This window comes from Hippopotamus amphibius, chromosome 4, assembly GCF_030028045.1.
Source record: "Hippopotamus amphibius kiboko isolate mHipAmp2 chromosome 4, mHipAmp2.hap2, whole genome shotgun sequence".
In the NCBI taxonomy this organism is placed as follows: Eukaryota; Metazoa; Chordata; class Mammalia; order Artiodactyla; family Hippopotamidae; genus Hippopotamus; species Hippopotamus amphibius.
Window position 1 is genome coordinate 158,455,488 of NC_080189.1, and position 16,197 is coordinate 158,471,684.

The 16,197-nt window shown below is 42.2% G+C and overlaps 1 protein-coding gene across 1 annotated transcript in view; it reads right to left on the minus strand.

Moving 5' to 3' along the window:
- DPF3 (double PHD fingers 3) overlaps positions 1–16,197 on the minus strand; it is a 201,314-nt gene that overhangs the window by 70,888 nt on the left and 114,229 nt on the right. Inside the window, exon 3 of the mRNA XM_057733524.1 lies at positions 2,478–2,585. Coding sequence (XP_057589507.1) covers positions 2,478–2,585 — 108 coding nt within the window. The remainder of the gene's footprint in view (positions 1–2,477; positions 2,586–16,197) is intronic.

The window sequence follows — 16,197 nt, forward strand, 5'->3', positions numbered from 1 at the left end:
AATTAGAAACAAAAATTGGGAACAGCCTGGTTAACTAAACTGTGGTACATTCATACAATGGAATATTGCGTAATTGTGAAAAAGAAATGAGGAAACTCTTTATATAGTGACATGGCCAATGCCTGAGGCACATTTTTAATGGAAAGGGCAAAACACAAGGTGGTTGTGCTGGGTGAAAAGAGGAGAGGAAAGTCATACAGACGTAATTCCTGGTGTGTGCATAAACTCTCTCTTGAAGACTCCCAAAAGATGGGGACCACTGACACCTCTTTGGAGACTGGGTCTTATTTTTCATTATACAATATACCCTTTTATATCTTTGGATTGTCAAGACATGTGACTGTATTACCTACTCAATTTTTTTTAAATTTTTAATTGAAAGGGTAAGAACGTGCAAATACTATTACATATGGCTCATTTGATCCTTATGAGGAAGCTGCAAGGCTGGCTAGGAATCCCAAGTACCACTGTGCTACTTACAGATTCAGAAATACACCCAGAGGGTTCACAGACTCCAACATGGAGACATATCCAACTAGTGACAGACACCCAAATAGTACCCCTCCTCAAGTCCACCCAGCCAGCGGGCATGTGTTCACCCTTTCGCTGTAGCACCTACTGCAAAATCTCTGAATGGGGTAGAATTAAAATGGGTCCAATTAAAGATCAAATCAGTGATTACCTAATCACTCATCCATGCCAATTCCAAGAGACCAGGACTCAGACCATTTCCAGATCTGGAACAAGAAAGGAGGGAGCCCGCACCTCCAAAATAAATTGTTCTTACTGACAATTGTTTATGTTTAATAAAGAAACGTAGATGGTGTGGAGTCATGCCATACTGATTTGTGGTCTGGCCACCTGTTTAAGTCTTCAAAACCAGTATCTCTCAAACATTTATTTATGTGTGTTCCAGGGATGCAGTCCTTGGGATTTGATAAAATGCAGATTCTAACTCTGCAGGTCTGGGGTGAGGACCGAGATTCTGCATCTCTACCAAGCTCCCAGGTGACGCCTGTTCTGCTGGTCAAGACCACACTTTGAGTGTAATTCTAGAACCACACTGGCTAATCTGGGCACCACTAGCCACGTGTGGCAATCGAGCACTTGAAATGTGGATAGTCATTTTAACACAATGAAATGTGTTAAAATGATACACACTGGAATTAAAAAACAATACCAAAAAAAGTATTAAAATATCTCGCTCATGATTTTTGTATTGATTACACGCTGAAATAATAAATACCGTTGATACATTGTTAAATAGAATCTATTAAAATTAATTTCACCTGTTTCTTTTTCCCTTTTTTAATGCAGCTACTAGAAAATGTAAATTGGCACATGTGGCCCACAACCCTGCTCCAGGAGACCTGGCTCTCCCACCGCCTGCATCTCAGGGCGTCTGGGACAACCTGTCATCACCCTGGGGTGTCTGCAAGGTAAACTGTGCAACGCCATCTGAGAACTTGGGTGGAGGACCCACCCCCAAACAAACGGAACTTTTGCACACTTGAAATCTGGGTTAGAGTGAACAATGGAAGCAAGCTTAACAACGGGACTGTGAGAAAGCATCCCAGATAACTGTAAGTAGAGATTCTGCAGAAAAAACACAACCTGAGGAGCCAGTGTGGAAAGGCAGGAGTGAGGTAACATTATCAGGCAGCCAGCCTTGCCAGGTCTGCGCTGTTTGGTGACAGCGGGAGGGGGCATGTCAGCGCTGCCTTTGCTCCACTTCACAGCTCTGTTGCCACCACTCTGAGTCACGTCCCAGCTCTGGCATCCCCCAAACCAGAGGTTCCCTTAAAGCTAAGGACCCAGGGCAGTCACTTGACCTTGCTGCAACCCACATGGTCTGAATGGCCTTTTGCTCAGACGTGTAATAACGGATCAGTACTCAAGAAAACTAACCAATTCCCTCTGCATGGCCACAAAGCAATCAACAACACCTAGAGGCAAATTTTGAACTCAAACTCTTTCATCTCCATGTCCAAGATGGGTTCTGTTTATAGTGACTGGCCCTTCTCATGTAAGATGCGCCATTAGTTCATTCCCAGTAAGGGTGGGAGAGAGGACACGGTGCACTGTCCTCCTCAGAAACACAGTCTGGGATGAGGTTTCTTTACTTGACGCCACGGGAAGGTATCACCCAGCCCAAAAGAGCTGCAGCTCCGTCTGCTCTGTTGGGAAAGTCATTCATCCTGGGCCTGTTCCCACCCTGCACCTGCTTGCTTTCCTCTCCTGGGGCAGCAAGAGAAAGACAAAAGGAAGGGGAAGGCCTGAGACACCCAGAGGGAGAGAAGCTTGAGGGGGTTGGGGGGCAGGTGGATGTTTATTCCTGAGAGCACCACGTGGGCACGCTCACCTTCCTGGAAAACTCAGCTCTACGGACAAAGCAGCAGAGCAACCTTGTCCTCAGCCAGCCCAGCGCCCCTCCACCTCTCCCATGGCCGGCCCAGCCGAGCTCCAAGGGCACTGACCGGGTTTGATTTCCAGCAGCCGCAGCTTCGGATCCTCAGGCGGGTGCAATCGTCTCTTCTTACGCCAGCAGCGAGCAGGGTATGTGTACAGCTGGCCTGGGGCGAGGCCTGTGGACAGAGACAGTGTAAAGGTTAAAGGCTCCAGGCTGGATGGGGCCTTGGAAACCACCCTGTCTAACCTTCTCATTCACAGTGAGAGGAAAGTGAAGCCCAGAGAAGTGAAGTGACTTGTCAAGGTTACATGGCTGGTAGATGGTAGAGCCCAGGCAGAATCTAGGCCATCTGACCCCAGGACCTTTGCTCTGTCTGCTCTACCATGCTGTCTCAGTAGGCACTTGCCAAAATGAGCCACCACTGTTAACAAAATCAGTTCTGCTCTCTTGGCCTAGGGAGATCAGAGGAACCTCCACACCGCAAGAGGGACTTTTCCAGATTTACCCTTATCACAGTGTTTCCAAGACAGTGCCTATCCAGCTACTGCCCGTCCACTGCCCCTCTGTCCAGGTCAAGAAGGTTCCCTTCAAGGTGGAGCAGCAGAAGTCATTCTGTCTACCTATGGACAGCCTAGACTGGGACACATTTCAAGGAAACAGAATCAAGGTGCCAGATCTCCTACTCACTGGCTTCTTGCACCCACGGATGCTGCTGGCAGCTCCCTGAAGCCAAAGGGAGCCCTGTGCAGCCTCCATCAGCATAGAAGCCTGCACAGCCAGCACACCTGTACTGCCCTGCCCCACCTGCCTGGGCCTCACCAAAAAAAAGGGGGGGGGGCAGTTCAGCAGCTGGGCTTATGTGTCACACGGTCTCTCAACAAGAATCTCCACTTAGATATGGCCTTTGACACCAAAGCTCCCCACCAGCATCATCTGTCACGCCGAGCACGCCGTGAAGAGCCTTCCTGCTCATCAGACAACACTCTTGGGGCTCCTGTGGCACACAGTGTGGCAGTCAGAGGCCTTGGAGGAATGTGGACTCCCCGCACGAGACCCTCATCTGTTCCCAGAGGAAAGGGCAGAAGGTGGAGACTGAGGGGAGAGGAAGGGGGCTGAAGACCAATTAGGCAGTTTGCAGATTAAAAAAACTGCCCAAAGCACCTCGAAATAAACCAGCACGCCCACTGACCCACCTCCGCTAGAGTGAAAGCCTGGTGAGGACAGGGACTTCGTCTTGCTCACAACAGAATCTCCAGAACCAGAACTGTGGCTGCCACAGAGAAGAATCAAACTAAACATTGGCTGAATGAGTGAGCGAGTAAATAAATGGATGAAAATGTTCCAGTTCACTTTCACGGGAGTCACAACTCAGTCTTCTATAGATAAACGTGGCGTGTGACAACTGTTAGAGACAGGCAGCCTCCCGTGAGACGGGCACCTCCGAGACCTAGGACCATGGGTAGAAAACAACAGGACCCTATTCTCATCTGCCGTCTTCCATTTTGGAGCTTTTAAAAGTTATGAGAAAAACTGGCCTCAGTTTTGCATTTTTCAGAGAAAACCTACAAAAACATCATTGCTATACATCCATTCATTCATTTGTCATTTACTCGTGTCATTTCTACCCATGCATAGATTTGGGTTCAAAGCAAAGGCAACTATTCCAGCATTAAAGGGAACAAAATTTTCAAATTCTTTTTATGTGCTGTTTCATTTTTAATCACACAGCTGCCCCCACAGGTTGTTAGGCTGTGAACAAGCTGGAGGTTCTGACCCTCCCCCTTTGATTCTTAGAAACCGTCATGGGTGATAGAGCCTACAGGCTCCAGAAATGTCTCTGATGTTATGAGCTAAGGGCTCATCCTGTCCTAGAGTCATTCTAACACTTGACTTTGCTGATAACCGCAAGGTCTTCTGCACGGTAGGAGGACCCTGAAGCTCTGAGCTCCTTGAGCTCTGAGGACCAGACTTGTGACTGATGTATAGAAAACCAAGTGAGTCCAGAACATAAGTTTGGTCTCCCTCCCATTTGAGGTCCAGTTGTGACCTCTATTTGAGGGAAGGCATCCCTGGGAATAGTTTGATGTTTCTGGTGTGGTTCACTCCAGGGCTATGTCACCTCTCACCCCATAATTCCTGAACAGGTACACTGAGTCGGAATCCCTTCCAGATGTTTTGGCCACTTCTGGGGCTGGTGTTCTCCAGGATCCCAGAGAAGGCCAAGTACAAGGGCTGGCCGGCTGCTCCATATCCCAGAACTGGTCCCATAAACCCTACTCATCTTGGATTAGCAATTCTTAATCCAGGCTGAAGCCAAAAATCACCTGGAGAACTTCTTATTAACACCGATGCCCTCAATCCATGCCAGAGCTACCCAATCCAAATGTAGGTGGGCAGGGGAATTGAGCAACTCTTTTTCTTCTGACAAAGAACCTCTGGATATCTAAGCATCATCTAGTTACTGCCTGTATGTTCTCTCTGATAAACCAAGATTAGTCTAATGGTTTTTCCAGTAGGTTCCCAAGGCTCCCTGTATTTTTCCCAAGCCATTGTCATTAACTGCCTGCTTACTAGACTGGCATCCCCACTGGTTTTATAAGATTCAGTGTGGCAGGAACCATGTCCACCTCAAGTACACTGCCTGGCAGGCACATCAAGAACGACTTATCAAATAAATTCAACCAGAACCGAACCAGCCTCAGAAACGCAGGAAGTGAATGAGCCTGAGGCCCTGCTGTTCCTGGCTCCAGGAGACTCCTCCACCTGCACCCAAACCATCCAGGAGGGTCCCCTTGAACTGAGCACAGAACCCACCCCACACCCAAGATGGGAGTCTCTGTGCCTTAGGCTCCTTCTTGCCCCACAGGCTGCCCCATGGTATTTCCAACCTGACCAAAAGCAGATGAGTGAGAAGGAACTGGTCCAGACCAGCACATGCAAAAGGTCTAAGTGACAAGAGGTTGAAACTGTCAGCACTTGCCCAAGTCCTCCACCCTCCCCGAGACCGCACTTGGTCAGCTGCCTCGGGTCACTCAGCTTGTGACTGCAGGTCCACTCTCCTAGGAGAGTCCATTTTAGTAAGTAGCTTGAACGTCCAGAAGAAGGGATTGTCTTTATTGCATTTGTTAACTTTCGCTGGTGGGTTGGAGAAGCTCCAGAGTGCAGAGGATGAGCACGGGTCCTCATACCCTCACTCCCTGGTACCATGGAAATCTCACCACACCTTTCTGAGCCTGTCTCCTTGCCTGTAAGATAAGGGCAATAATAATACCTACCTTACAAGGACTGTCATGGGGATTAGCTTATATTCAAGAAGAAGCTCTGTGTAGCCATGAAGCGCTATACAAATGTCAGTTATTAATTATTGTGAGTTAGCTGACTTAGGTGAGCCTGGACTCTCTGCCCACATGGCATGACAGGGCTGCTCTTTGCTCTTTTAGCCTTAAGGGTAGAAACAGGCCTTCCTTTGATGTCTGCTTCAACTCGTCTCAACAAGCAAATGGCCCCAAGAACTCTCTCAGGGCTCCCGTCCCCTTCCTTGCCCTCCTCCCTGGGCTGGCAGGCAGCAGGGTGCCTTTATAGGGCCAACACATCCAGCCCTGGAGTTCCACGTAGAGAGGGATGGGCAGAGCCCCATGGGAGTTATATGGTTTATCTCACTAGAACAGGAGGCACATAACTCAGAGCCCATGTGTGTGGTAGACAGAGGAGGGAGGAAGGGGAGGGCGGAGGAGGAGGATAGAGGCGCAGCTGCAGCCAGAGAAGTTAACCTGAAGGAGGGAGCCTGGGATTAGGGGGGATACGGAGGAGGGGAAGGGGGAGGCGGGAGACGAGTGGGGGGACCAGTCCTCCCAGTAACCAAGGCCATAGCAACCCCTCCAGTCACACACCCCACTGAGCAAACTGCTTTGCTATTACGTTTAGCTGCAACTCCGGGTACACTTACATGCAAGCACGAGCATGACGGACACACACGCGCATCCACACATCCACATGAGAACTCACACACTAGCTGGGGGCGAGAACTGGCCTCATTCAGCAGTGTGAGCTTGGTGCCTGAGCAGTCAGCAGACTCCAGGCAGATCACTTGTTATATGCATGGCCCATGTTCAGCAGGTAGATCCTCAGTGTTTTGAGCATCTCTGACAGACACAGCATGAGTCATTAAGAATTCAGAAGATGAAATGGGATGGGAACAGATTTGAAAAGAAGAACCGGAATGGCTTCCTCTTCCCCGGACCAGAGCTAAGCAGTGGCAGTTCAAGCCCACTCAGAGAAGGACTTTCCTTGCAGCAGCTCAGAGAAGTGGCCCAAGGCTCCCTACAGCAGAAAGCTCATTAATTCTCAGGATAGACTGTCCCACTGTTGGCCAACTCTTACTGTGATAAAGAGTTTCACTTGGCCCTTATTTTGGATCAAAATCTACCTTTCTATTACATACTTATGCCAATTTGTCCACCCTCTGTCCCAAGAGTGGACAGGTGTCATCTGCATCCCAACCACCCATCCCATCCACCTGCTTGGGTTTGAAGGAGAGCCAACTGAGAGGACGAACAACCAGAGAGCAATGGGAGTTGGAAGAAAGAGGAGTGACTACACCTGCTCATGAGCCTGGGATTCTTCAACAAGACTGGGCATCAGAACTGCAGAATTAGTTACTGGAAAGGCCAGATGCCTTGATTCCAGTCCAATCCTACTGAACCAGAACATCAGAGATTCACCAAGGCAACTACAGTTTGAAAAACTCTCACATAAGGAACTTCGCACTAGATCAAATTTTACTCGTATTTATTTCCCCAGGGTCCAGCCTATAACAGATGCTTCATCAATGTTTGTGGCTCAAGATGCCAATTTGGACCACCTCTGCAGAGTTGGAGGGATGAGTGAGTGATAAGCCCCGGGTAGGGCTGGAGGGGAGAGGAAGATGTAATTCCCAAGCACTTACAACCATGTCATTTCGTGGTGCTCTACCCTCCTCTCTCCTCCTGGCTTATGGAAGAGCTGCCCTGAGCACATGGACCACCTCTTCAGTGAAGCATTCCTGAACCACTCCAGGCCATGGTGTCTTTTCTCTTACCTGAAAGTCTGGAGTCCTGGGCACTTGGCACCACATGCCAGCACTCAGCGTGGCTCTCTATCTGGCTCACTGATCATCCCCTTCCTGCCTCCCCTTCCATTCTTCTCCGTGAACTTCTCTCTAAGATTCAATTTCAGTGTCCCATGTGCCAGGACTGCCCTGGCAAGGTAGATCTCAAATCAAGAATGCTGCCTGCGTCTTCTGGCCCAGAGGTTCCCAAGCCCCTCACTGGTCCCATCACACTCAAAAGCTGACACAGGAACAGTAGCTAACATTTACTGAGCTCTTACTCTGTTCTAGGCTAGCACCTTATACTCACTGTTATCTCATTACGACAACAAGCCTACGAGACATTTAAATGACAAGGACAGCAGGGCTAACAGTGATTAAGTGACTAGTGCAGGGTCATACAGCTCATAAGGGTAGCCTGGTCCCCAGCCCGCACTCAAAATCTCTCCACTATCCTATCTAACTCCCTACTGAGCCACCCCATTGCTGGTCCACATGCAACAGGCTTGAAACGCACAGCCCTGACCTTGAGAAAGCAGCTTTCCACACCAAAGCTCGCAGGGAAAGAACCCCTGACCCACCCACCCACCCCCATCAAGCCACTCCTTATGGAATTCATTTTTCCTTTCCTACCACATCACCAAGTAAAATTGCTCATAGAGAAATGCATCCTGGTATTGTAGTAAAACATATAAATGTGTGGAGAATCAGATACTTACCAAGACATGCTTTCTAAATTTATTAGGAGAATCTTTTTCAATAACAACATTATAATGTGGCGGGGGGGGGGGGGAGCTGAGATGTTATTGGATCTGACTCTTGCCTGATACAATAATTGAGTCTCCAATATCCCTGACTAGAGTCTCCACCCTGGCCTCAGTTTCAATAATTCTAGTCCTTACCTTTCCATGAAGCAGTCTACTATGCTGTTGAAATATTTTGTTGTTAGAAATATGCGTACCAATCTTGTCTCATTGGAGAGGATGCAAAATGGCACAACCCTATGAAAGAGAACTTGGCATATCTAGCAAAATTGCATATGTATTTGCCCTTTGATCCAACAATTCCACTTCTAGGAATCTGTATCACAGATTCACATTAAACATAAAAATATAGCATTCTTCAATGAAAACAGTAGTAGAGGCAAGGAGGAGTAAAAAAAAAATAGCATTCTTCATAGTATTTTCAATACTAGAAAAAGACTGGAAACAATCCAATGTCCATCTCTAGGGATCTAGTTGAATAAACAATAGTATATCCACACAACGGACTGTAATGAAGCCGTTGAGAGAGAAAGAGAAGTATACACTGCAATGGGATATACCGTTAAGTGAAAACGGCAAGGTGGAAAATAGTAGGTGTAGTATACTATAATTTCTTTAACAAATGGGGATATAAACATATACATACACATACATACACATATGCTGTGTTTGCATAGTGTTTCTTTAATGGAAAGATAAACCAAAAACTAATTTTTTTTAAAAGTTACTTACAGGGAAAATAAAAACAAAATAATAGTAACAAGAAGAAGAGAAAGTTGTCTATAGAAAGAGGAAATGAACAGTGTTAAAGAACAGAGATAGAATAGAGCTAGACTCTCTCTGAATATACCATGCCTTATAGATTTGACTTAAGGACCATGTAAATATTTTATATTATTACAAAATTAAATTAAAATAAATAAAAGCAAACATCTGCTTCTGGCTAAAATGGCATATCAAGGACCAGATTTACCTTCCCACCTGAAGTCAAGACAGAGAAAAAAAATGAAACAAGAGTTTTCAAGACAGTGGACATTAGGTAATGAAGGACTGTGATCCCTGAGATACTGGAAATGAACAAGATAAGTTCTATGATTGCCCCAGCTTACTTCTTTGAGAGAGTTTCCAGAGTGCAGCACAGGGAGGAGGAACATGGGTAGAATCCAGCCAACTTCCTGAGTCTGAGTTGAAGAGAAAGAGCTGAGAGTCTGGGAAGACCAAGGTGACTAGAATTCAAGGAAAAGAATAGTAAACAGCAGAAAGCTGTGCAGAGAAAGAACTGTGGAGATTCACAAAGGGTCCCCTTCAAGTATTCAGCTCAGTACTGATCAGTGCATGCTTGTGAGAAAACTACTCAATGCTAAGGAAAGAACCACTTGTAAGAAGAGAGGTGTACCTGGTGGGCACAAGAGGCTGGGAATAGTCTGTTCCTACCAGCATGCTGGGAGAGCCTCATGATTCATGGAGTACTGGGTAGGGTACAGAGAATGGTCTTGCCTCATTAATGGGGAATAATTAGCCCTAGACTAAGCTGCTCCATTTTTACCTAATGAATCTTAAAAGCAAGATAAGAAAAGATCAAACTGTTTCCAATTAACTTGTCAGTGACCCAAAACAAAGTTCCAGAATATTTACAGGAATAAAAAATATATACAGTACCCAGGAAGGTAAAATTCACAAAGTTGGACATCCAATCAAAAATTACAAGGCATGTAAAGAAGCTAGAAAATATTACCTACAATGAGAGGGGAAAAAATCAATTGAAACCAACCCAGAATTGACACTGATGTTAGAATTAGCAGCAAGAATACTAAAGCAGTTATTATTTGTATTCCATATGTTTAAAGGTTGAAAAAAAGTTGGCTTTAAAAGACAAATTTAACTCCTAAAAATGAAAACTACAATGTGTGAGATTAAAAACATACTGGATGGAATTAACGTCAGATTAGATACTAGAGAAGAAAATATTAGAACACTTAAAAACATAGCAATAGAAACTATCTGAAACAAAACCCATAGGGAAAAGATAATTTAAATTAAAAAAAAAGCATAACAGCATAGTGGGACAACTTCAAACAGCCTAAGATACATGTGATTGGAATCCCTAAAGAGAAAAGAAGGAAGAAAAAATATTTGCAGAAACAAGGGCTGTAAATTTTCACAATCTGATGAAAACTATAAACCTATAGATTCAATAGAACTAAGCACAAGAAACATGGAAAAAACTATAGCAAGGCACATCATAATCAAAACTGCTCAAAAATAGTGAAAAAGAGAAAATATTAAAAGCAGCCAGAGAAAGGAGCTATATTACATACAGAGGAACAAAGATAAGGATGATTTTTTCATCAGAAACTATGCAAGCAAGAAAATAGTAGTTCAACATCATTACAGTACCAAAAGGGAAAAAAGAAACCTGTCAATCTAGATTCTATACCCAATAAAAATAACTTTTAAAAACTAAGGCAAACTAAAGATATTTTCAGACATACAAAAGTTGAAAGAATTAATCATCAACAGACCTACACTACAAGAAACATTAAAAGAACCCTTTTAAGCAGGAGGAAATTGATACCAGATCTAAATATGGATCTAACAAAGAAATGGAGAGCATCAGAAGTGACTGAGTACATCAGTAATCATATAAGAAGTTTTTCCTGTTATTCAAAACTCTTTAAAAGATGTTGACAAAACAAAAATGATGGCAATATAGTATGAAGTTTATACCATATATAAAAATAAAATGTGTGACAACAGTTGCACAAAGGTCAATAGTCAATACTTTTATTTTAAAGTACACTTGTATTAGTTTCCAATTGCTGCTGCTGTAAAGAATTGCCACAAACTGGGAGTCTTAAAACGATATGAATTTGTTATTTTACAGTTCCAGAGGTCAGAATTCCAAAATCAGTCTTTCTGAGCTAACATCATGGTGTCAGCAGAATTGCACTCCTTCTGGAGGCTCTGAGGGAGAATCTATTTCCTTGCCTTTTCCGGCTTCTAGAGGCCACCTACATTCTTTGGATTGTAGCCCCTTCCTCCACTGCATCACTTCAACCTCTGCCTCTACTGTCATATCTCCTGCTGTGACTCTGACCATCCTTCCTCCCTCTTTTAAAGACCCTTATGATTACATTGGGCCCATTAAGGTCCTTAACTTAATCACATTAGCAAAGTCCCTTTTGCCATGTAAAGTAACATATTCACAAGTTCCAGGAATTAAGATGTGCGTATCTTTGGGGTAGGCAGGCATTATTCTGTTTACCACAATACTATTGTAGAGTCCTTATACTATTCATCAAGTAGTATAATATCACTTGAAGGTAAACTGTAATTAGTTAAATACATATACTATAAACTCTAAGCACACATTAAAATAACAAGACAAAGATTTATAGTTAATAAATCAACAAATGAGATAAAATGGAATCAAAAAACCCAATTAATCCCCAAAAAGGAAGAAAATGAGGAAAAAGGAAACAGATAAAAAGGAAACAAATAGCAAAATGATGGATTTAAACCTAACTAGAACAATAATCACATTAAACTTAAATGGTCTAAATACCCAAATTAACAAAATAAAGATCATCAGATTACATTTAAAAAGCAAGACACAGCTAAATACTACCTATTAAAAAATCTACTTTTGGGCTTCCTAGGTGGCGCAGTGGTTAAGAATCCGCCTGCCAATGCAGAGGTCACGGGTTCGATCCCAGCTCCAGGAAGATCCCACAAGCCGCGGAGCAACTAAGCCCGTGTGCCAAAAAAAAATAAAAATAAAAATAAAAATAATTAAAAATCTACTTTTAACATAAAGACTCAAATAGGTTAAAAGTAAAAGAATGGAAAAAATACACCATATTAACACTAATCAAAAGAGGGCTGGAATGGCTATATTAATATTAGAGAAAGTAGATTTCAGAATAAAGAATATTAATAGATTTTTAAGGTCATTACATAATGACAAAGGAATCAATTTATGACAAAGAGAATATAACAATCCTAAATGTTTGAAGCACCCAGTAACAGAGCTTCAAAATATATGAAGCAAAAACTAAAAGAATTCTAAGAAGAAATGGTCGAACTCAGAATTATAGTCAGAAATTTCAATTCCCTCTCTTGATAATTTATAGAACAAATAGAAAAATTGGTAAGAATGTAGAAAATTTGAGCAATACTATCAACAACTTGATTTAATTGATATTTATAGGACATTCCAACCAACAACAGGAAAATACGCATTCTTTTCCAGACCGAAAAGAACATTTAGCCAAGACAGACCATATTCTGGGCCATAAAACAAGTCTCAGTATATCTAAAAGGATCCAAGTCATACAGCGTATTCTCTGACCATATGGTAGTAAATTAGAAATAAATAATAGGCATATCTCTGGAAAATCTCCCAAATGTTTGGAAACTAAATAACACACTTCTAAATAATTCATGGGCAAAAGAAGAAATAAAATGGGAAATTAGAAAATATTTCAACTGAATAAAAATGAAAACAATATCAAATTTATGAAATGAGGCTAAAGCAGTATTCATACTTAGGGAGAAATTATATTAGAAAATGACTATATTAGAAAAAAGAAAGACTGAAAATCATTGCCTTCAGTTTCTACTTTAAGAAATAAGCAGAAGAGGACTTCCCTGGTGGCACAGTGGTTAAGAACCTGCCTGCCAATGCAGGGGACATGGGTTCAATCCCTGGTTTGAGAAGATTCCACATGCTGCAGAGCAACCAGGCCTGTGCATCACAACTACTGAGACCACGTGCCTAGAGCCCATGCTCCACAACAAGAGAAGCCACCACAATGAGAAGTCCATGCACCACAATGAAAGTAGCCCCTACTCGCTGCAACTAGAGAAAGCTCGCATGCAGCAAATGAAGACCCAGTGCAGCCAAGAAGAAAAAGAAAAAAGAATAAGCAGAAGAGCAAATTAAATAGAAGAAAGGAAAATTAAAGATCAGAACAGGACTTCCCTGGTTGTCCAGTGGCTAAGACTCCATGCTCCCAATGCAGGGGACCCAGTTTCAATCCCTGGTCATAGAACTAGATCCCACATGTCACAACTAAGAGTCCGCATGCCACAACTAAAAGATCCCACATGCCATAACTGAGGATCCCACGTGCTGCAACAAAGATCCTGTGTGCGGCAATGAAGATTTCACATGCTGCAACTAGCACAGCTAGCTAAATACATAAATAAATAAAATTTTTAAAAAGATCAGAACAGAAACTATAAAATATAAAGCAGAAAAAAATGATAAAATCAATTATACCAAAAGTTATTTCTTTTAAGAAATCAATAAAATTGATAAACCCCTAATCAGACTGATCAGGTGAAAAAGAAAATTCAAATTACTGATATAAGGCATAAGAGAGGATATACCACTACAGAGTCTACAGATAGTAAAAGGATAATACAATAGTATGAACAAACTTGTGCAACCCATTTTGACAACTTAGATGAAATGGACATATCCCTTATAAGCCACAAACTACCAAGGCTCACTGAAGATGAAATAGCCTGAATAGCCCTATATCTAACAAAGAAATTAAATTTATAGTTAAAAACATTCCCACGAAGAAACTGCCAAATCCAGATGGATTCACTGGTAAATGCTACAAAATATTTAAGGAAGAAATATCATTTCTACACAAACTCTTCCAGAAAACTGAAAAGGACAGAATATTTCCCAACTCATTAAATGAAAACACCACCATCCAGATACCTAAATTAGACAGAGACACAACAAGAAAAGAAAACTATATGGCCTACCAGTGAGATCTTTGCCAGACCTGGGAATAAGCATTTCTAGCACTGTGGGATGAAATGGTCATGAAATGCCCCCCAAACCATGGTCAAATTTATGACCCTGAAGGGGCTCTGCCAATTGAAAATTGCCATCTGCCTCTGCAAGGATTAAGTCAATGGCCACTGCAGCCACTGACCTTCAACACCCACTGAAAGGAATTCAGGGTGAAGATCAGGAATGAGCCACTCTGTGCTCTGAGAAAAACTGGCAGAATAGGCCTTCAGATAGTTAGATATTTTCAGGAGAAGATTTTATGAAACCAAATTCTTGCATCTTCTCATATCTAGAGAAACACTAACACCATTAATGGTGACATCTGCTTTGGCTATTAAGGAGAATATTATAATTAAAAGTCAAAATGGAAAAATAAAGAAAACGTAAAAGAAAACTATAGACCAATAACCCTCATAAACATAGATGCAAAAGCTCTAATAAAACTTTAGCAAAGTTAATCTGACAATATATAAAAAGAGGGGTTTATCCTAGGAATGCAATGTTAGTTTAACATTTAAAAACCAATTAATGACAGAAAAAAGATATATGTACCACAATGTTCATTGCAGCACTATTTACAATAGCCAGGACGCAGAAGCAACCTAAATGTCCATCAACAGATGAATGGGTAAAGAAGATGTGGCACATATATACAATGGAATATTACTCAGCCATAAAAAGGAATGAAATTGAGTTATCTGTAGTGAGGTGGATGGACCTAGAGTCTGTCATACGGAGTGAGGTCAGAAAGAGAAAAACAAATACCGTATGCTAACGCATATATATGGAATCACAAAAATGGTACGGATGGACCTAGATTCTGTCATATGGAGTGAGGTCAGAAAGAGAAAAACAAATACCGTATGCTAACGCATATATATGGAATCACAAAAATGGTACTGATGAACCTAGTGGCAGGGCAAGAATAAAAACGCAGACATAGAGAATGGACTTGAGGACACAGAGCAGGGGAGAGAAAGCTGGGATGAAGTGAGAGAGTAACATTAACATATATACACTAACAAAGGTAAAATAGATGGCTAGTGGGAAGCTGCTGCATAGCACAGGGAGATCAACTCAATGCTTGGTGATGACCTAGAAGGGTGAGATAGGGAGGGTGGGAGGGAGGCTCAAGAGAGAGGTGATATGGGGATATACATATAAATACAGCTGATTCACTTTGTTGTATAGCAGAAACTGGTACAACATTGTAAAGCAATTATATTCCAATAAAGATCTGAAGAAAAAAAACAATCAATGTAACACATCATATTAAATTATAAAAGCAAAATCACAAGATCATCTCAATAGACTCAGCAAAATCAGTTGACAAAAACCAACATCCAGTCCTGATTTTAAACTGTCAAACTAGAAACAGGAGCATCCTCAATCCAATAAAGAGCAACTACAAAAAACCTACAGCTGGGACTTCCCTGGTGGTCCAGTGGTTAAGACTCCACACTTCCACTGCAGGGGGCATGGGTCCAATCCCTGGTTGGGGAACTAAGATCCTGCATGCTGCATGGTGTGGGGTGAGGTGGGCGGGGCGGGGGTGGAGATCATACGTAATAATGAAAGAATGAATGCTTTCTTTCACCTTAAGATCAGGAACAATATAAGGATGTCCACTCTTACCACATTTACTTAATATTGTACTGGACATTCCAGCCAGTGCAACAGACAAGTAAAATAAATAAAATGCATCCATATTGAAAAGTTTTCTTTATTCACTAGCATAATCAACTATGTAGAAAATGCTGTGGAATCTATAGAAAGCTACTAGAACCAATAAATGAGTATAGCAAGGTTGTAGGATACAAGTGAATACAAAAATAATTGTATTTCCATACACTAGCAATGAAAAATCAGAAATTTAAATTTTTAAAAATCCATTTATAATACTATCAAAATATTAAGTACTTAGAGATAAATCTGACAAAAATGTGAAAGACCTGAAAACACTGAAAACTAAAAATTATTGATGTAAAAAATTAAAAGGGATAATAATAAATGGGGAGATATAGTATATCCATGGGTTGGAAGACTCAATATTGAGAACTGTCAGTTCTCCCCAAGTTGATCAATAGACTCCACACAATCTCAACCAAAATCCCAGCAGATT